Source organism: Harpia harpyja, chromosome 3 (assembly GCF_026419915.1).
Source record: "Harpia harpyja isolate bHarHar1 chromosome 3, bHarHar1 primary haplotype, whole genome shotgun sequence".
NCBI lineage: Eukaryota > Metazoa > Chordata > Aves > Accipitriformes > Accipitridae > Harpia > Harpia harpyja.
The window spans coordinates 42,960,718-42,982,697 of record NC_068942.1 but is presented as its reverse complement, the minus strand read 5'-3'; the positions used below and the strand labels follow the sequence as shown (position 1 = coordinate 42,982,697).

The window sequence follows — 21,980 nt, the reverse complement described above, 5'->3', positions numbered from 1 at the left end:
AGACAACCAATTAGCTGTAAGTACTCTGAAGATCTATCATAAAGCAACAAAAGGCTGTTCAGCAGCGCGCACACTCCCACACCCATGCAGCGAGGCTATGGCTAAGTACTTTTGCACATCGTTGTCTACTGAGAGTAGCAATGCTCCAGTGATGGCAAATAATTAGATCTTGGCAGTCTCTCATTTTTCTTGTGAATATTGCATTGCACAATTAGAGATTACTTCTGCATTCAAACTTTGCTCTCTTAATTAGAGACAATCAGATAAGAATGGCATTGACTCTTCCTAGTTATTATGGGAGCTGAAGCAGATCCAGCAAGGAGATGTAAGCTAAGCACAAGTGAGAGAAACAGGCTTACAGGAGTGGGAAGGAGGCCTGTACACTTAGGACACATTTTTGGAGATGTAGCATGAGACTGCTTCTCCATAGGCATCAGGACTGACCTGGCGTTTCCAAAGGGAATCTCTGCAAAGCATCTCAGGGGACATCTTCTCATTTTTAGGTTCTGCTTGCAGCATTCATAAACAACCCCCCACCCCCCATTTATACTGGTGGAGCAGGGCTCTTGATGATATGATTAAGCTTGCATAATTGCATTCAATTTTGTTTATAATTGGCCAAACATAAGCACGATTCAAATATTGCTTCAATTGGTGAAGTTTCATTGGCTTCAGCATATTTACTCCAGAGGGCACATGTGAACATAATTTAAAACAAAATAAAAAAAAAAGAAACCCACAAAAATTGTTTTTGCAGATAATTACAAGTAGTTCTTCCTTGTAGCCACAGTTAAGGAAATCATCACAGTTCAGCACAGCTGTAAATCATTTGCTTAACTGTTTTCTTCTGTGTATATGGACTGAAACCCTTACATGGACTTGGTGGTAACAAGGCCAAGCTTTATGCCTTGTGTTACACAAGAGTTTAAAGTAAATAATAGGAAGATTTCTTCTAGCATTGAAACGCATGTGCTTAAGCCCTTTCTTGAAATAAAGGGAACAGGGGTAAAAAGAACAGCAGTAGAACTAACAGTGTTCATTTTCAATGAAAATTTGCAACAGTTGAACCAGCTGTAATGGAGAAGAGCATCAGGTTAATGGTCTTGCAGGTGTCCTTATCAGGGTGGGTGTGGATATGTGACTTCGGGGTGCTATTTGAGCCTGAAATTCTGGCCATGACCTGAGTTTGACCTTGAGCTGTGATGAAGTCACATCCACCTCCAAGTGTTTAGATCACGACACTCTCTGTAATGGGTCTGGACCAGAAGTCTTACTTCAGATGGTAGAGCAAGGCTGCATCTGGACCCAGTCTTTGCAGTTAGATGTTCATTGTTCAGACAAACAAGCTATTTCCTTTTATGAATCATCCTGGCAATCCCCAGCCTTCAGTGCTGTGCAGCTGCATAATGCTCTCAGCGATGACCAGGACTGAGCAAAGCAAGGGATGCTCAGGCTTTGCACCTTAGCAAAAGCCTGAAGAGAGCAGTGGGGGGAGGAAGGGAAAGTGGGGATGAGGGGGGAACATGCAGGTGGCAGCCATCTGCTATCAGAAATGAAAGTTGTCAGCTTCACAAAGCTTCCCAGTGTTATCTTTTGGGAACGAGTCCATCATTATTTTATAGTAGAGCTCAGGCTGTCTTCATCACACTCCATTACTTCTCCCTGACAGGGCCCTCTTGGCTGCAGCTATGGGGCTTCAGCCTAAAAGGATGCGTTACGCCCTTGCTTTGCCTGCAAGATAGTTCACCTGAAACCAACACTGACTTCTGTGTCTTGAGTTTTCCAGCTTAAAAAAAAAAAAGGAATAAAATAAACACCCGCCATGTAACTGTGCTCTTAAGCAGTTGTTACAATTACAGGGATTAATTGTTCTTACTGTTTTCATCTTTTGTCAGGAAAACTTAGCAAGACTTCAGAGAGCATTTGCAAGAAAGTGGGAATTCATCTTCATGCAAGCTGAGGCCCAAGTGAAGTGAGTAATCCTGGAGCACTGAACTGCACCAGTATTTAGAGCTGTGAAAGGAAGGGGATTCTGTACAGATAAAACTTCTCTATCGAAGTCTTTACTGCAACTAAGCTCAGAAGGTGTTGGTGAATTTTAATCACCGGCAGACTAGAAACAATAGATAGCTAGTCATGAAGGTTTGTGACAGAATCTGAAAGATGGGTTTAATTATCTGTACATAGAAGTGTTGGTCAGGAAATCCCAGGCCTGGATTCACCATGGGAGCTTGGGCAATTCGCTTGCCCATTCTGCTTCTACTTTAGCATTTTTGTTTTGTATAAATGGAAATAACAGAACTTTGTCATCTATGTTACTCTATGCTTGTAAAGTATTTCTGAGTTTAAAAATACTGCCACTTCAAAGTGATTATAAGGGTGGTATTTACAGCAGACTGGATTTGGTTCTCTCATTTATACCAATCCCCAGGTGACTGCATTGCACCTCTACTCTCTGCAGTCTGACTTGTGCTACTAAATTAGTGTAGAGAATTGAGTACCACTTACGTGAAACTTAGTCAGAATTAGTATTTGGGTTTTTCCTATCCTCTGCTCATAATTGAAATCTACTTCTTTTCTTTTTTTTTCCTCATCCTCCCTTGTGAAAACAGTTTGAAGCCTCTCAATGTTTTGAGCATGTTTTCATTATTGCTGCAAAATGGGTATGGTCCAGGGTTTGTAGACTAGTGTCTACAAACTAGTGCCTAAAACCCTCCATGTCCATTTTGTGCATGTAGTTGTCACCTATAAAATGGAAAGGCTGGTGAAGGTGGCGCATGAGAACACCAGTACTGACACTCTGTACTACTAGAAGGAATTTGCACTTTCAGCATTAGATGCTAAAAAGTTAAGGAGCGTCATTTCTTGAGGTTGTGGCTGAGGTATATGTCTCTATCTTTGATTAACTCTTTGGAATTTTGATTCATTCTTTGCTTAATAACATTGTAATTATGCTCTATTTAAGTACATGGTAATTATCCTTTAATTTACAAGGTAATTAAGGGATTTTTTCCAACCAGAATACCAGTGTTCTGTTTGGAAGAGAAAATTAGAAGTTAAGATAGCAATTGTAATTTCAGTTACTTAAAGGTTTATTGCCAAGATGAAAAAAATATAAAAATCTAAGTCAAAACAAAATTCTGCATTCTGTCCACAGCACACAATTATTACCTAAGAAATATAAATATCAGATTCTTGATGTGATTACTGTTGCTTATTCATCTTTTCTCCATTCAGTTTTCTTTGAAAGGTAAGCATGTACTGGCCGCTATCAACTTTTTTGCTGGCTAGTTTCAGCTTCTTAGTTCATGTGATGGTTCAGTCTTCAGGTTTCCAACAAGGCAGGGCTGGAATTCACAGTGTAATTCACAGCCCTGAATTAACTAAAAAGGAAAACAAACCAAAAATACCTGAAAACATTCCTCCGGCTTATCAAGTTCTGCTCTGCCTTCCACGTCTTCATTTGCACACAGGACTTCCATTGCTGTACCTACATTGCTCAAAAACTGCAGCCACAGAGCATCTAATCATGTTGTGTCTTCGTAGTTTAAAATGTGAAATACTGAGTTATCAGTAAGTTTGGGGATTTGAGCCAAGAACCTGGGTTCAGCACAAAGCACCCGTGAAGACAGTTCATGGAGCCTCCGAAGAGTCCCTCCAGTTTGTGTGTGCTGTGGGGTGTGAGGTTGGCAGAAGACTTCACCTTCCCCTTTGGCCACGCACGAAGGGCTTGCTGAGAAAAAAGAGGTTTGGGGCTGGGCGTCTGCGTTTGCTCCTCAGCGCAGTGCAGTGACTGCTGTCTGGCAGAGGGGACAGAGCCTGTGCAAAGCTGGTTTCTCATCTCACCTTCCAGGGGGGATATTCAGAGGGTGATACTGAACTTTGGAGGGCTCGAGCTTTTTGTGGGGAGGGGTGTTCAGAAACTTCAGTTTCAGTCCCCCGTTTTCTATCCCCTTGGTGCCTTTCTAGCACAGGCTTAGCCAAGGATCACTGCCCCTCCAAAAGAAAAACAGGAGAGGGGAGAACCTGATGGTCAGAAATCCCAGCTCACATGGTTTTTTTCCTCACTGCTTTGATTTTCCCGGGTGGCAGCATTGCAGGAACCCAGCACAGGGACACTGTCAGCTTTTCAAATGTGCTCTGAAGGCAAAAGCGGTTCCTCCTTTCCTGTGCCTCATCCAGTCTCTCTGCAGGTAGATCTTGCAAGCCGGTGGGGACTTTGCTGTGTTCATGTGTAGAGCTGAGCACAGGAGTGAAGCATCAGACGTGCATTGCTCAATGCTGCCGAGAGATAAGGGAACAGTTGCTTTGAACAACCTCTGGCGGCCTTTGATCCCTGTGCTTCGAGTCAATTCACTGGCTGAAATTATCGAGTTGCAGTTGTGCTGGCACAGTTGCATGTCTCTTGGGTGAGTGCTGGCTTGCACGGGGCCACGCAGCAAGCTTGGCTCCAGTCGCCTGTGCTGTCACCCCTTGCTCTGCCAACACCGGGGCAGGCAAGCAGAGCCCTAAGGAGGGTGGCCCCAAGTGCTGCCTGTGCTATTTCTGCTGGAACCACCTGGGAATAGCTGCCCTTTCGCAATCTCTGGTCATACCAGCGGTGCTTCTGGGGCACCGGGGTGCAACAGGACGTCCTGATGTGGACCTCTGTCCAGCACTAGCCAAGAGCTTCACCTGGAGTAAAGAGGTCCTGGTGGGCCTCCTGACGGAGCCAAAGCCAAACGTGAACTCCCGCAGCCTGCCTAATCAGGGTCTGGGAACAGAGTATCAGGAAAGGTTGTTTTCCTCACCAGATGAAAAAGCAGATGTTAAAATAAATTTTCCCCCTTAATAGGAAGATCTCTTTTGACACATATTGGAGCAAACATCAGTGATATTTTGTTCATGGCACATGGCCTTGCAAGCAGGAGTGTGACATTTCTGGACAAAAAGTGGATTTCGGATTTTTTTTATCATGGGGTTAAAACTCCAGCTAGGAAGTGTAACAGAGGAAAGCGTTACTTGTATGTTGACTCATATGTTTATGCTTTTGTTTTCAGAATTGACAGGAAAAAGGATAAAACAGAAAGAAAGATTTTGGACAGCCAGGAAAGAGCATTCTGGGATGTGCACAGGCCCGTGGTAAAGCTCTTTTTGAATGATGAGACTTTCCAAGTTTCGACAGGAAAGTTTTAATACTAGTAAACACTGCGCCATGTATTGCACAAAGACATTGCTTTGAAAGTCACCGCATGGATTTTGCTCACAGTTCAAAACAAGCCAAGTGTCTACAAGATTATTTTAGACATTCTAGGCTTGTGCATGCATGGAAGTATTGATTTGGAAATTGTGGTGGGTTGACCTTGGCTGGATGCCAAGTACCCACCAAGCTGCTCTATCAGTCCCCTCCTCAGCAGGATGAGGGGGTAAAAAATAAGATGGAAAAAAACCTCATGGGTCAAGATAAAGGCAGTTTAATAGAGCAAAAACAAAGGAAAACAAAAGATTTATTCTCTACTTCCCATCACCAGGCAATGTCCAGCCACTTCCTGGGAAGTAGGGCTTCAGTATGCACAGCGGTTGCTCCAGAAGACAAATGTCGTAATAACGAATGCCACCCCCTCCTCCTTTCTCTTGCTTTTATTGCTGAGCAGACGTCATATGTTATAGAATGTTCCTTTGGTCAGTTTCAGTCAGGTCTCCTGGCTATGTCCGTTCCCAAGATCTTGCCCACCCCCAGCCTACTGGTGAGGGGGAAGTGTTGGAGACACAGCCTTGATGCTGTGCCAGCACTTCGCAGCAGTAGCCAAAGCACTGGTGTGTTATCAACTCCTTTCTAGCTACCAATACAAAGCACAGCACTATGAGGGCTGCTATGGGGAAAATTAACTCCATCTTAGCCAGACCCAATACAGAAATATAAGATAAACATGAAGTTTTGAAGATTATTTATTGCATATACAAAAGAAAAGCAGCTTACCCTTTTTGGCTCAGAATTCGTAGAAAAAGCTCTGCTCTTAGCTGAGAGATTTCCTTTTGGTGCCAAAGTTATGAGCAAATGGATTTGATGCTGAGTTGCCAACTTTGGTATATGCAGTCTCTTGTTTAGCAAGCGTAACTTATGGGACACACTTCAGGAAAGAATTTTGGACAAGATCTAATTGTATATTTTAGAAAGGTAAGGCAGCATGTGGATTGTAAACAGAGGAGTAATATGATTACCATCTCTTTTCAGCCAGGCTGTGTGAACACCACAGAAATGGACATTAGAAAGTGTCGTCGTATGAAAAACCCACAGAAGGTGAAAAAGGTCAGTTTGAGTTTCTGGTTTGGTTTTGGTTTTGTTGGGGTTTTTTAAATGCAAATCACGCTTGACACCTACAGTATACCAGGGTTTCCCAATAGGAACCAAAAAAAGTGTTTTGCAAGTATCAGTTCCGTTTTGTTCTAATCTGTGAATTTACTATTCCCATTTTGCCAACAGAGCGGTACAGGCTGGGTGACTGATGTAGCTGAGAAGGGCATTAAGGAGCTCTGTGTCCCAGATGTCTGCTGGCTCTGCACTCCCATAAAATTAAAAGCAATTGGCAAATGTACCTAGGTCCCATTTTCAGAAATTATTTGGGCACAGATTTTTCAGACCTGTTTACTCACCTTAATCATTTCAAAGGCTGGACCATTAGCAATGTGGGTGCCTTTGACTTCCAGCAAGTTTTAGCTCTTCTGTGTATATATTGGTTTTGGGGGTGACACCAGACTCGCGAACTTCCATTGGAAGCTAAATTGTAGCAGAGCTATTCACAAGTCTCTTACAAATGTTAAATAAAAAGGAAAAGCACTAAATGAAAGGGTGACTGAGATTGCTTTCAGTGCAGGTCTCTGTCCTGAAAATGAATGGCTACAAGTCAATCTGCAGGTTTTCATTTCGAGAGGTTCATTTGAACTTGACCCGCTGGCACCTGGTTAAGCTCTTTCTTCGATGCACAGTTTTACAACAAGAGATTAAACCAAGTGGAAGAAAATGGCATAGGATTAGGTTCTCGTCTTTTCTTTCTCTGCTTGGTTCACCACAGTGACCATTTCCAGCATTCGTCCTGCAAGTATTGACACGCTCAGCCCTCAGAGCTCCTAAAAATTATCAGCTGCATTTTAACATTTAAAATAAACCCTTTTCTTAATGTGCCTACAGACCTTCCAAGTGCAGGCGCCTGCAAGCACAGTCTGATCTGTAAATTTTGCTCTAGGCTAAATGATTATTGACCTGTGTGGATATAAACAGTAGGAAATTGCTGGCTTGTTACCTTACTGTTCTGCATACTGTGCTTTTTCCTCATTGCGTAACAGAAAAATGCCATAATCTCTTCTGTTTGTTTATTGGTTCCTCACAGTCAGTATATGGGGTTACAGAGGAGTCTCAGCCCCAAAGCCCCGTACACGTACCCTCCCAACCTGTACGCAAAACTACAAAAGAGGATTTCCGGAAACAAGTAAGTAGACAGCTATACGGCAACTCTTCTGAGAATTGTTAGCTGAAAAAAAAAAGCATATAAAGTTATGGAGATATCAGAGAAACCAATTGTATGCGTTACCTGTCCTTGATCCTCATATGCTTTATGTAAAGTAGGAAGTATTTAAAGATATATATATTAATTGAATACTGTGGTTGTATGATGATACCTGTTATGGGTAATACTGACCTTTGAATCTAGTTTATTCTCTCTGTGGGCTAGTAGACAGATGAATTTCCAGATCACTGAGGATATCTGAAAAGTGGGCAGTGACAAAGGCTGGGGGGAAGAAGCCAGCGTAATGGGGTGCAGGCTGGGGATGGGCAGTGAGGAAAGGCATTGTTTGGTGCATGACTGTTAGACTGTACAGTCAGAGCTTTTAAGGAACTGGGAAAAAGTTATTTGCACAATCACTCCAAGGAACAGCCAGCCAACTCACACATCCTTGCCCTGGCACAGGGAGCTCTCCCTTGCAATTACTTTCCTGCAACAAGCGGCACTCACTGAAGTACAGGCAGGAATCTCTAGGTCAGCATTTTAGTAAAGTCAGCTTTAAACATGTTTCTTAGGCAGCCAGTTTTAGGGTGGTGGTCTGAACTAAACCTGAACACTAGATTTCTTGAGCTATTTCCATCACAGGCAACATAGACTGCAGAGTACTGTGAAGAACTAGTTCATAGCAGAGTGCAAATGTGCTGTAAAATGGTTATTGGTCTTGTGATGCCAGTCAGAGAAATGGGAGAGAGGAGTGTGGTGTAAAAAGGGGATCACATTGCGGCCTGAATAGTCTCGACCCCAAATATGTGCCTTTCCTACTTTTAATTATGCGTTCTGAAGATTCCCCTGGGGCTTTGCTATAGGAAATGGAGACTCTTGTTGGAAGCAGTTAATAAGCTGCTTCTAATACCTAGGGAAGGGTCCCATTTCCTTCTGAGTTACTTTCAAGCTATTTGGAAAGAGAAATCAATAGCATGTTGGGATATGATCAATGCATGCTTAGAGCTCCTAGATTGTTAATGTCCTTGTCACCTCTCTCCTCAGATAACTTTTCTGAACGTGCAGATAGAGAGGCATTGTTTAAAGATGTCTAAAGTAGCAGAAAGGTGAGTGTCCCCGTTTGCATGATTTCCCATTCTTTCCTCATCTCCAGTTTGGCATTTCCAGAAACAGAGAGCAGGCAGGAATGCACAAAGGCTGGTCCCCTTTCTGTGCATCAATCCTTCCCCCTCCTTGACCGGCTGTGCTGCCTGTCTGCTGACCACTGACGCTCTCTCTTCTGCCACTGAGAAAAAGCAGGTGAAAAATGAGGATGCTGTCGCACTGTAAAAGCAAAAGGAATATTACTCACAAAAGAACGAACCCTTGCAGTACTTTTGTTTCCCACCCCCTCACAACCGTAGAGTTTATTTACAGAAAAGTCATTCCTGTTTCAATTTGAAAATACCCTTTTTTCTTTTGTGGGTGAACTCTCAGTGCTTCTCTCTTGTTAGTCTGGCACAGTTCTGGGGAAGGAGCTGCGTTTGTGTCTTGTCGCATGTGGTGTTCATGTCTATGTTCATACTGGGGTTGTAGGGCCAGTTTCTGCTCCCACTTGCACATATGAAACCCTGAGGTTCTACCTGGACTACTCAAGGCAGCGTTTTAAGAGGTGGATTTCTCATAGAGGCAAATGAAGGCACAATTTGATTTGCAGAATATTTAGTTCTGGTGGGAAAGTATGAACAGGTAAAGAACAAGCTCAAATTTAATTGAGAATGACAGCTCCTTTACTTAGATACTTGTAAGTTATGCACATTTGCAGGGGAATCGCTGAGAAAAATGTAGGGATCAGCATGCTCTTCGGTAACATTGCTCTTAGAGCAAAACTGTGTTGAACGTGAGGAACATGATAAAGGCTGGTGCCTTGTAGAGAAATAATAGAGGAATTTTTATTTAAGCAAATTAAAACCAGATTACCCTGTGAAATGTGCTTTGCAGTGCCTGCACCTGTAATTAGCATGTGTGTACTAAACTAGGCAAATTAAACGGTGAGAGCCCCAAAGTAAGTTCCTACTGGCTCATAAAGTTTAACAATTAAAATGAAAATTTATCCAATTAAATAGAAAATATTCAGAGGCTCCCTGAAATCCTGCATACACTGTATTGTACAATTGAAATTAGCACGTTCATATTTAGGTTTTGGGCTTTCTGGTTCTTTTTTTATTAAGAAGATACATTTGTGCTTTACCAAAAAATGTCATTTTGTACTGAATTTACTTACAATGACTTTAATATACTGAGACAGTAATAATTTCCAGGCTGGTAATTTACAAGCAAGCAGATCTGGTTTGCTTGAATTTTTTCTAGGGTAGGTATTTATTCAATAAGATAGACTCAGTAAAACTCATTCACTTGTGAACATCAAATCCTGTCCACATAACATACCTGTTGTCAGTAGCTCCTTATAAACTTGAACATTATAAATGTAACATTGTCAATGCCAAAAACCCCCTACTAGTTTTCAGTAAAACTGGACAGAAAATTTTCCAGGTTTGAAAGGGCTTTTCTTTTTTTTTTTTTTATTGGTCCCAAATTGGTTAAGAAAACGTTGCTATCAAAACCTGTGCAAATTGATAACCAGGAGAAAAGTAAATAAAATGAGAACAATCAAAAAGTTCTTTTCTCCTGTTTTGAAAGTTTCATTTTGAATTTATAAAGACTTAAAATCATAGTTGTGGTATTTATATCACAAGAAGTGAAGAAGTGTTGGGTTCTGTGATGACTTTGGGTGGCAGCGTTGCTGGAGGGTCCCAGGGCTTGGTGCTGAGAGTGGTGAGATGCGCAGCCTGGACGTGGAGCGTCACAGAGCAGGCGGGGAGGGAAGGAGAGGGGCTGATGAGTCCAGTGGCTTGACAGGGGTGGGGATAGGTGAGGAGGAATTAATGTGGATGACCCGAGTTGAACAATTGCCTGAAATAAAAACCTGTGCGGCCTGAAAGCCCGATGTAAAACACTGAATACGAATGCCAGGAACAAATCTGCTGTGTAAGGAGGTGCCATTATTAGCAAGTCACTTTTCAGGCTGGGCCCTGATTTGAGACTAGTTTAAGTGATAGTGTGTCAGATCAGGCTGCAGGAGACAACTTCTTGGCACGCTCCTTTCGACAGCCAAGCCTGACAGCGGCACCACCTGCCATTTTTTCAGTACAGCACAAAGGCAATTTCAGGCAGGACAAGGGAAGTAATGATCAGCAAATAAGGCAGGGGGTGGTGGGGGAAACAAGCTGCTGTCTAATCTGTTATAGGAATAAGATATAAATTATTTTAATAGTGGTGACCAACCGCATATATTTTCCATGAATGCATGCTATTCTATGGGATAGCCCTTGTCCAGCAGAAGAGGAATGGAAAGGCTCTCAAAAGGTTATCCCCAGCTCCCACAAGCTTATCCCCAGTGCCCACTACTAATGATTTTCTTCCCCCTCCTCCCTGTTGCCCTTCCAAGAGTAGATCTGCACCAACTGTGGGAGCAGGCATCCGTCAGCTGCTCCAGGCACCTTGGAAACAGTTTTCTTCTCCTTTCTTCCACATCCTTTCCCCCCAGTTGGGACCTGCACACTGTCAGGTTTAGGATTTGGCAATGAGATTTGAGAACTGTTGAGAAAAACTATCAATATATTCTACCTACTGTTTTCCCTGACTGCATCGTGCAGTGTTGGTGCAATCCCACTACACGTGGCATCACAGAAATGGCTGGGGAAAACCGGAGCATCTTCCTAGCAGAAGCAATCCCAGCTCCCTAGATGAAAATCTGTGCTATCCTCTCAGCTCCTCAGAGTTACTGTGAAGGCTCAGCAGGGCTCCCTGATTGCGAGGCAGTTGGGTTCTCAAGGCAAGCTCTGCACCCTACAGTGAACTCTTCCCACCACCTCTTCTACCAGAATTACAGTGCATCACCTGAAAGGCCAGAAATCCAGGTTTGCATTTTGACAGAAATGCTTTCCCTTAGGAGTCCCCTGCCTGTAGCCTCCTTTAGACAATGAGGCAACAATTCCGCTGCTGTCATTATACTGAATCAGCAAAACGTGCTTAGCAATTCCCTCTTGTTTCATTTAATTTAGTTTTTTCCCCTTTTATTTTTGCTAGTACTTGTACTAGCACCTCTGATGCCTTCTTATTATTTTATTAGGAGCAATTCAAGTTTCACAGCAGGTATCTCCTGATTGATCCTTTTTGTTGGGTTTTTTTTAACCAACCCTTTCTCTCATTGATGTCTCAGGGATTGCTGCTGCTCTCTGAAATTGGACGCTGCTCCCTTCCTCCAACCCTTGACCCACAGCAGTCATGAAATGTAATTAATGAAATGAGATGAGACAGCCCTGAGTGCCCTGAGGGGCAATGGGAACCTGCTGTGGTTACAAAAGTGTATGATTTTAATGCCTCATGATAAGAGCTAGGACAAACAAAAAGAAATAATTACTGTAGAGCAGGTCAGGCAAACTTTCTGCCTTTTGTGACCCTTTGTTTCACAGGGTCTTTTCATTCTCCTGCCTTTCTGAAATGTGGAAGACCAGAGGTAAAGTTTAGCATGGACAATCACAGTGCAAGTAGATTAGTTGTTCAGTGTGATGAGACTCAATTAACTTAGTTAATTACTTGGCAGACCTAGGCAAAAAAATTAAAAAGTGCCTTAGAGTATTTCCAATATAGACTAGGACAAATTTCTTTTGATTTATTTCATATATGCTGTCTTTCTTTTGTAAAAACGCGCCCCTAGCCCCAACCCCAGTGGAATTCCTGAATCACTTATGCGAGCAGATGGAGTCCTTTTGCCAGGAAGCTCTTTTGAATGTCATCCTAGTGAGGATTAGAGGCTATATGTCTTATCTGACTCGTCATGAAGCAAGCCAGTATAAAGGCCAGGTGTTTTTCCAACATGCATATAATTTACTACATTCTAAGTTAATTATTATAAGCTACTGTTGAAGTATTTTACAATAGTGCTATTAGACGTAAGTGGTATACGAATGTAACAAAACAATGATCTATAGCCTGAAGCTTTGATGCTCAGGACTGTGATCCTCCAAAGATTTAAGTATATTCTTAGCTACAGCACATGACCCTATTTAGATGAGTTACTCATAACACATAAAGTTAAGTAGGTGCAGAAGTCTGCAAAAACCAAAAGGGCAAGAGGCAGTAGCAACGTGCAACAAATGAAGAGGAGGACACGTGCTTCGTAGTCATCCCCTGGCTCTCTGGGGGAAGTCCTACCATAGCAATCCAGTTGTTGCCTCATCGGGCATTTTGTGGGCATCTCAACAGAGATGAGCTTGAGGAAAATACTGCAGTAAGCTGGTGGGTGCTTGCAGAGAAATCCTTGCATGCACCATCCCTGGGAAAAAGGACTCCTGTGGTTGCTGAGAAACTGACTAATCACTACAAAAATAAAAAGCAGCACACACACATAAAAAAAAAAAAGAAAAAAAGAAAAGCTGTACCTCTCTGACAGGTGACTGAACATTCAGGCCCTGATTCTTTTTTTTTTCTTTCTTCCTTTTTTTTTTTCTTTTTTTATATCTGTCAGTTTAATAGCCTACACAGAGCAGTATGTGGAATATGACCCCTTTATAACTCCCGCTGAGCCTTCCAATCCCTGGATAAGTGATGACACAGCGTTGTGGGACATTGAAATGAGGTAAGAATTGGTAGTTTTACATAATGTTGGAGTTGTCTTGCCATTTTGTTTGTATGCTCTTCCCACTGTCCTGTTTGGATAGGAAGTTGGATGTCTGTAACTTTACAAGTATATAGCTAAAGTTTAAACAGGAGTTTATGCTTTAGCACTTCTGCGAATTACTCAGCCCTTCCACTTCCATATGACTTGATGTGTGGTAATCTGTAAGTCAGGTAATGGATGTTCTCATGCCTGTCAAGGACATGCATAGAATCAGATCTAAGAGTCCATAGATACAGGATACTGCTAAGAGGTACTTGTTCCAGCACATCTCCTTTGACCCTTGAGAGCTTGCTCTCTGGTCCTCCCCGAGCTGCAGTGCTCCAGCCCTGCTCCTGTCCTGGGATCCCGTGAAAGATGCTGCTGGCAGAATAGGATTGGTTATAGGGCAGTGGCCGTTCCCGCTGCATGGAGGTGGGTTTGGCACAGGAGCCAGAAGAGTGTAGGTCACACATAATGTGTGAGACTTTGGCAGGTCAGAATTATAATAGATCAACAAAGTGAGTTTGGGCCTCACCTGTTAGTGAATAAACTGGCTTGTCTCTGTTACGGTGTCTAACAGATGAAAAGGAAGAGGAATGACTGTAGGACCTCCAATGCCTTGCACTTCAGAGAGTTTGTCCACAAAGAAAAAAAAAAAAAGGCACAGCACTGCAATTTAGATAATCTTTTGCCCTTGTGATGCTGGTGCAAGGGAAGTCTGGCCAGTGTCTACATCTCTTGTCATCACAGTCTATCCACAGCCCTCATAGTGGGGCTAGAATTGTCCTGCCTGCCTCTACGCCTAGCAGCTATTGCAGCAGGTTTGAATGGAATCACCATGCCACATATCAACTTCACTGCTCGCTCACATCCTGTGGCCAGCTACTGCAAGTGCTCAGCAGCTTCTCCTAGTGTTTAGCTGCTGCTGTTCAGCACCAAATCTGAACTGGGAATTCACTTTAGCAAATCTTTGAAAAGAGAATGCCAAATCTAATCCTGTCTGTTCTTGAATAATAATGTAAAGTTTAAGATGCTACCAGCCTAAGAAAGCCAATTCATAGTGAATCAATGTTCCAGGAAAAGGGCAAGTTATTTCCCTGTTTAAAAATCATGTGGCGTGGGATGTGAAAGATGTTTTCACCTGTTTCTCCAGTAGTCACAGAAATCCATTCGTTCCCAAATCTCTGCTCCTCTTCACATAATTTTAATTTTCCGGATTTCCTTTTTAGTCAGTTTCTCTTCTTTTCTCCATCTTCCCTAGAAGGGCTAGAACCAGACACAGCCCCTGCAAAATACTTCTCTGGGGGAACCCCCACCCACAAAGTAATCCAGGCATCCATTATTTCTGCATCTGTTGAGGTAGCTGCAAATCCTGGAAAAATGTCTGTGTCCCTGAAGAATACAATTAACCTGATGTCATGGCCTTTATAGGAATTTAAAATAAATGCTTGGCTTCTGCTATGATTTCAGAGTTAAGGAAGGCAATTCTCCTGCTGATGAAAAAGAGAAAGTTGTATTGTTGGGAGATGGAAGAACAAACAGCTCTGTATTTCCATTTTATTCTTGATTGTAAGAGAACTCACTGCATCTGCATCTAGTTGCAACTTGCATGAATAATTAAATGATCCCCGAGAGCTGTGGTAGCCCTTGTGTTGCCTGCAAAGCCTTTTCCTCAGTTAGGAGAGCAGAGCCCTTGCTCAGGAAAACAAAGAGCCTCTCACTTCTAATGGTAAGGCCAGCTGCTGAGTATGGACAGCCCTGTGCCACTACAGTTCATCCTTCACGGCACTCAGGAAATGCCACAGAAAGTCTTCAGTTTTAGGCAGCGCTTTGGCCTTTTCATTCGTGCTAGAACATTGTGCAGCAGCAGGGAGAGCCGCTACAGATCTCTGGATTCAGCAGGAAATTCCCCGAGCTTAGCTCGGGCATAGCTCTGCACAAACATGGTTTTCATGTCCCCGTGTCCAGGCTGGCATCTGTGCCCTTGTCCGCAGCACTGCTGGCTCCTGGGTGAGTGCAGGAGGAGCCATCCCGAGTGCTCTGCACTTCAAGTGAGGACATGCCCATCAATTTTGCTTAGTCTTTACACCAAGAGGAAATCAAAGTGGACATTTTATTTACCCCTTTGGCTTATTTGTCTTCAGCACAGATCGCCACTGTCCCCTAAGGCTCCAGGATTAGGAATCACTGTGGACATGACAAGACATGTAGTTTAATAGATATGTACTGTTAACAATGGCTCTACTGTCACAAATGTGAGCAGCTGAGCTGTATTTTAATGGTTGTCTCATAGTATGACGCCATCACACCAGAAGCTTTCAAACACTTTGTGAGCCCAGATTACGGTCTGATGCGGACTGTCTCGTAGGATCCTCGTTGTGATCCCAGGCACTGCCTCTCCCCATAGGCATCTCTGCAACATGTCTGGCAATTCAAACAACAGCTTATGTAAGTGGGGTTGTATTAGATAATTTAGGAGAAAGGTTGTTAGTGATTTTGGGTGCCTCTGCATCTCAGTGTCCCAGCTGAGACACAAAATAAGAGTCTGATTATCATGGAGGGGAGGAGGGAGATGCTTTTTAGTCTTGCAAGACTTAGGCATCCAAAAATCAGAGGCACTGAAACATAAAAGACCACAAACCAGTAATCATTTTTAGAAATCTTGTCTGCACTGCTTCTTAGTGAAACTGCTTTTTTAATGCAAATGTGGAACTGAAAATCTGAAGCCAGTTCCAAGTGACCAGCCAGCACTGTGTGGGACACAAGGAGATGCTCTGGAGCTCACCAGTGGCCCAGGGAACACTGCTGGTAAATTTCTGCCTTGACTTATAAGAAATCCCAAGGTACGTTTGAGGAGATATACAAGAAGTGTGTAATGAATAATCATACAAGTATGGTATGCTGTTCTTTATGTGAAACATACCAGAAATTACACTGAAAATCATATCATTCACTGTGTCTCTCATTTTGCTGTGTGCGTAGCACCTGGATAGTATGGTTGCTTTAATGATGACCCTGGTCTTTATAGCTTCTTTTTGTATGTTATTTGCTAACTTGTATTTCCGCAAAATCTTGAGGAAAAAACCCACCATCTCCTCGTCTGATAATCTTCCTCCCTTTGCTGCTTAGCAGAAACAGTAGCAGCTGCTCAGACAGCAGGCAGAAATGCACATTCCATCTGTTTTTTCCCTTCTCTCTCCAAACAGCAAAGAACCTAGTCAGCAGCGTGTGAAAAGATGGGGTTTCTCCATGGATGAGGTGCTGAAAGACCCAGTAGGACGGGACCAGTTCCTTCGTTTCCTGGAATCAGAATTCAGTTCAGAAAACCTCAGGTGAAACCTTTTTTGACTTGATCTAAATGATTGGGGCTAATCCTGCTCTCTTGCATAGGTGAAATGCAATGCTTGGTCTGTCTTGAACTGCTAAAAACGACCATTTGAATAAAGTTGAGAATGGCAGCATTTGGCTCATAGCTGTGCTACGGATGCCTATGCTGTAACTATGTAAGTAATCTCAGGAACAGTGTTTAGCAGAGCCAGTGTTTTCAAGTATCATATGCAAAGGCTTGCAAAGTTGTAATAATGTGATGAGACATGGCATATCGCTATTAAGCCCCCTAACAATATATAGAATTTACATGTGTATTTGTGGCACAGGTCATGTGAGGGAAACAGCGTGGTGATCACGTGGCTAAAAACTGTTGCAGTACTGGCACTCGCCAAATCAGGTTTGCAAGAGCTACTTTTCATTCTGGCACCTCCTAACTATTCAAGAGCTTGACTCTTGCCTTAATAGCACTCTCTTTGTGTGGGGATTCTGAGTACCTGGCTTCTCATCTTGTGAAGAAAATAAAACTTCTATTATGAAACATTATGTAGACACCCACGTGATCCTACATCAGACTGAGAGTCTATAAATCTGTTGTGCACAATTCTGCTACTTCAACTACAGCAGGAATAGGCAGCAGTAATAACTTGCCGTTTTTTTGTGAACAAACGCTAGGTGAAGACAAAACCTTTCCTAGAAAGATCCAGCCCCTCTGGCCTTGTCTGTAACACTGTTCTAAACCCAATCTCTGGCCCTAGCACATTGTTCCAAGACACAGTCCCATTGCAGAATTCACAAAAAGACATTGGAAGTGCCAACAGCGTGCTTCATTCTGGGGTAGCAATTCTTCAAAGAGTATGTCTATCTCTTCAGCCCTTCCAGCTGCAAAACTAAGTGCTAACTAAACTCACACCTAGCCAGCTCCTTAGGATTCATTAGTCACCCCTACGTACCCCAGAACTAATGTATTTAGCTATTTTCCTTTATTGATACCAGGTATCTTCTCACACAGACAAAGAGAGGTCTAGCTAGATATCCCCTATAGACCCTAAGCTAAACCCAGAGCCCTGCCTACATAGCAAGGATCTGAGTTCCCTGCTTGTCCTAGCATTAATTAGGATATAGCCACAGGTTTTATCATCCTTGTCTTGAATCTTAACTCTAATTCCAACCCTAACCCTGAAGCTCATTTTATGGAAAGCAGCTCTCCTGCTGTGGAGAGGGTGAGGTCCATGGAAGAGCTAGTGTATTGTTGTATCCTGCAGATGCAACCAAACCACAACAGGTCCCATAACAGCAGAAGCAAATAGACTACAGTGAGCTCTGAGAAACTGGGGTTCCCAGGATTATGCTTGAAACAGGGCCGGGGCAAATACTGAGATTAGCGTTCAGGTTTGCAGGGATTTAAATGCTACCTTCATTGCTTGGTGCTGCAAAGTCCCAAGAAGACAGGAGAGAGCTTGTGCCAGCTGGAGAAGCAGCCTGAACAGGTAGATGTTCCTACTCGGTTGGCTGAGATTACGGTTCAGGCTCTCGCCTGCACGTGACAAAGAGCCAGATTTACTGCCCCATTCATCCATTTGTGCAGAAGCAGGAAGATGGTGGTTAGCAGCAGGCGGATGACTTGTGGTTGGCAGCAGGGCAGGCTGCAGCCACCGGCCTCTGCTGAAGGCGGTGGTTTGAATTGGTGCCAGTCCGTGCTCTTGTACTCTTGTGTGGGGTCCGAAACCTTGCTCCTTAACTAAGGTACAGCAGATCGGCGGCACTTCACAGATATCTGCAATGGCCCTCACCTGCTCCTTCCCCTCGTTAGTCCTGGAGACACAGAAGGATCCAGCAGTAATGTAATTTGACTGCCCTGGATAGAGTGGTATCCAGTAAAAGCCACTTTTTTTGCAGAGTCTGAATTACACTGCAGAGGCTTCGTTGCGGTGTTCTGGTGCTGTCTCAGCACACGGATGGGCACAGGGACCAGTTCACGTGCTTTCTTTGGGGCAGTCCTGTTCCAGTAGGCCCAGTGATCGTTGGCAGAGGCGGCCGGAATGCTCGCAGTTTCACTGGCAGAACCGTGCCTGCTCCCGGGATGAGGAAATCTGCTGTCAGCTGAGCGTGCAGTCAGTCAGGTTTTGGCCTTTGCTGGTAGTGAGCGGGTTCGATGTTGTTCTTAGTTTACACCAGCTAAGGACTGGATCACACAGCCTTCAAGTTTGTGGGTTTTTTGTTGGGTTTTTTTCACTTCAAAAATCAAATACATTAGTAAAGCATGTGAACAATTGCCATGTTAGTGCAGTCTGCTAGCCTGCGAGATCTGAAAGGGAAATTCCCCAAAAAGTGGCTTTAAATGACATTGGAACTGACCATCAGATTTGCCAGTCCGAGGAGAAATACAGAAAGCATGCCAGCAGCAAAACAGTGAAAAATCAACACACTTTTATATTTGTTATTTTTAAAACCGTGAAAGTTAACTTGTAAGATGAATGAGGGAGTGTTACTAAATTACATAAATGAGCTTGAAATTTTATTGCTGAACAGGTACTGAACTTGTATATGCTTACTGCACTTAGGTACAGTGGTGCTCGTTTGCAATTACATTGTAGTGATGAAGTGCAAAATTAATATACTGTATTGAAATCCTCCTCAAATGGGTTTTCTGAAATATAGCTGGGGTTGCGCTAATGAAATCCAGCAGGTTTTATGACTAGTGGGTGTCCCCCACGTTCATCCTACTCAAAAAATGGAGAAAGTTTCATTATGAGAAGGCAAGCATGCTCCTTAGTCAGTCAGAGCTGCTCCTTCCGCTGACGTGCGTTCTCTTTGGTTGTGAGACGGCTTGTAGCGAAGGGAGGCTGCAAGTCAGTGGGCTTGGATAGAGAGGTTAAATCCTGCATCCTTTTTGCAAGACAGTGGTATCATTATTAGTTAACGTGGGAATGTTGCTGTCATTCTTATGGTATCATTATCATGGTATTGGCTTATGTGGTATCGTTATTATCTAATATTGGATCAGTATTAGCAAGCCTGCTTAAACCTTTAAATAACAATAGGATGTAAAGGCAGAAATATTAATGAAGAAAACTGGAATAGGATGGATTGTTAGCAGTGGTGCTAGAGAGCAGAAGGTGGCTCTCTAGGGTTCAGGTGTGACAGAGAAAGCTCTTAAACTCTCATCAGGAGTGTGTGGCAGAAAGGAAAGCAACTGCTGGATGCTTAAAGATGCAAACAAAATTTAAGTTACACCCGACAGCAAGGTCGGGTTCTGTCTCACCGAAGTTGGCAGCTTGGAAGCACGTGCTTTCTTCTCTATCATCCAGGCTCGCTTTAGAGTGAGAGAAGAGAAGTTGAAGATGAGTCAGTGAATCACCCAGGAAGGATTTGTTTCAGCTTTAAGTGGAAACAAAAATAAAAGCACCTAAATTACACTGTAAAGCACCTGTCTCTCTCTACCATGTATGAGCCTGGAGAGACTGATTCAGATGACAGTGTCTGCATGGTAGACATCTACAGTTAAGTGAGATGCATCCCACCCAAACCCTGGGGAGCTATAAGGAACTTTCTGAGGGTAAAGCATCTAGCACCTTGCTAGAAAAATTACATTTGCGGGTACTGTTTGAGGACTCTCCTCCCAGTAACTATCCAGAGATCTGGGAACTGTCGCAGCAGGGATGTATTCTCTCTTGGGAATGTCAATAGGATCATCATTAACACTGGCAAGAGTCCTGTAGGCCCCTGTGTTGTCCTTGGGGCAGATCTGGGAAAGTGACTACTGGAAAACCTGGAAATTCCTCGTAGTGCTAGAAAAGATTTCATTAAGTGTGCACTGGAGAATGCCTTGAAATGAATGTAATTCAGTGGTATAGCAAGGGGACCAAATTCTGCTTTTTTACCCAGTGGTGCAGGTCCCAAATCACAGGGTTGATTGGGGTGGGGTATTTCCATATCTTCCTAGCTGAGAAAAATTGGTCCCAGTGGGGGTCTCGAGTGAGGCACTGCGGAGATAGCAGCAGACTAGACTCAGTGACCTCCTGGGTCTCCTTCCAGCTGTGTTTCTGTGTTCTCATAAACTTGCAGGATCATGTCCACCAGTCTCCTGGGCTTGGCCGAGCCCTGTAACTTACTTATTTACTGGCTGTCTATTATTTATGTGAGAGCAGGAACTTCAGTTGGGTATTTTTCTCTCTGTTTTTATTTTAACTTTCCTTCTTGCTCTCTTTTCTTTCTCCTCTCTGTTGCTATCTTTCATCTACAATTTGTTTTGACTCTGATTTTTGAAGTACCCAAAATATAGCAGACAAAATGCCAAGCTTCAATTAAAAAAAAAAAAAAAAAAAAGGCCAACAGAGAGTTGTTATACATTTTTTATGACCTGGAAATCTCCTGAGACATCTTGAGATAGCTGAGATGTTCATCTTAACTGGTGGATTGATTCCCCCCCCCCCCCCCCCAACTTCAAAGAGTGTCAGCTGGAAGGAGAAACAACTAAGTGGGAATATGGGACACAGGAATTTTACCCGAAGGGAAAGGAGGCTGCACACCTGTTTATAGACCTAGATAGAGAACACATGATGCTTTATAGGAATGCACCGTGAAGCTTGCAGTGCGCGAATGCAGGAGTTTTGTGCGTTATTATGAACATATGTTGAAAATCGAGTTCTCCGGAAAAGAATTTCACCTGCAGAAAGTGTTTATATCTTATGTGACCCCTCACGGCTGAAACTTGCTGCCAATTTTTTTTTTTTTTGTAGTTTTCATCAGGAAAGGAAAAGTTTGGTCATTGAGGAGAGCACATGTATCAAGCAGAGCTCCCCCCGCCCCAAGCCCCTTGTTTGCTAACTAAAAAGCAGGAATTTAGGCAGGAGTTTTCTAACCGCTCCCAGCGTCACCGAAAGGGCAGGCGGGGTGTTGTGCCTTTAGCCCTTGTTCCTCGGTGTCCCGTGCCAGGGGCAGTGTGCCGGCAAACGGCGGGGGGGGCTGTGGGTGTGGGGGGGGGGGGTGTGGGGGGGTGCCCGTGCCCGTGCCCCCCCCCCGGGGGGGACGGGACGTCTGCCGGGGGCGGCAGGTCTCCTCCCCGCCTGGCCAGCAGGCGGCACGGCAGCTCCGCGCCTGGGCGGGCGGCGGGAGCGGGGCTGGCGGCGGGGGGCCGGGGGGGGCCCTGCGCTGCCAGAGCGGCATTCGGGCTGCCTCGGCCTGGCTGCGAGAGACCGACCGACCGACCGACTGACTGACCGACCGACTGCCGGGGGCGAGATGCCGGCGTCTGTCCCTGCCGGCTGTCGTTCCTCAGCACGGTGGCATCTCGTTTGCTCGCTGGCAAACGAGCGGGTGCTGCCTAACCACAGAGAGACGTTTCCCGGCCCAGAAAAAGTAGAAGGCGGCAGAAAGAGGGACTTGCAGCTTGGGAGAGGGGAGAGGAGGAAGGAGGGCGAGGGGGAGGCCAGCCGGGCAGCGGGAAGCTTGCCCTTGTTCACACT

General features: G+C 44.0%; 1 protein-coding gene across 2 annotated transcripts in view; it reads left to right on the top strand.

The window, feature by feature from the left end:
- The window catches only part of RGS6 (regulator of G protein signaling 6), a 293,004-nt gene that overhangs the window by 226,160 nt on the left and 44,864 nt on the right, over positions 1–21,980 (top strand). For both annotated transcript variants that reach the window (XM_052782295.1, XM_052782294.1), the window contains exons 8-14: positions 1,896–1,972; positions 5,040–5,121; positions 6,215–6,289; positions 7,368–7,466; positions 8,529–8,590; positions 13,054–13,164; positions 16,392–16,517. In XM_052782295.1, the coding sequence (XP_052638255.1) occupies positions 1,896–1,972; positions 5,040–5,121; positions 6,215–6,289; positions 7,368–7,466; positions 8,529–8,590; positions 13,054–13,164; positions 16,392–16,517 (632 nt within the window). The remainder of the gene's footprint in view (positions 1–1,895; positions 1,973–5,039; positions 5,122–6,214; positions 6,290–7,367; positions 7,467–8,528; positions 8,591–13,053; positions 13,165–16,391; positions 16,518–21,980) is intronic.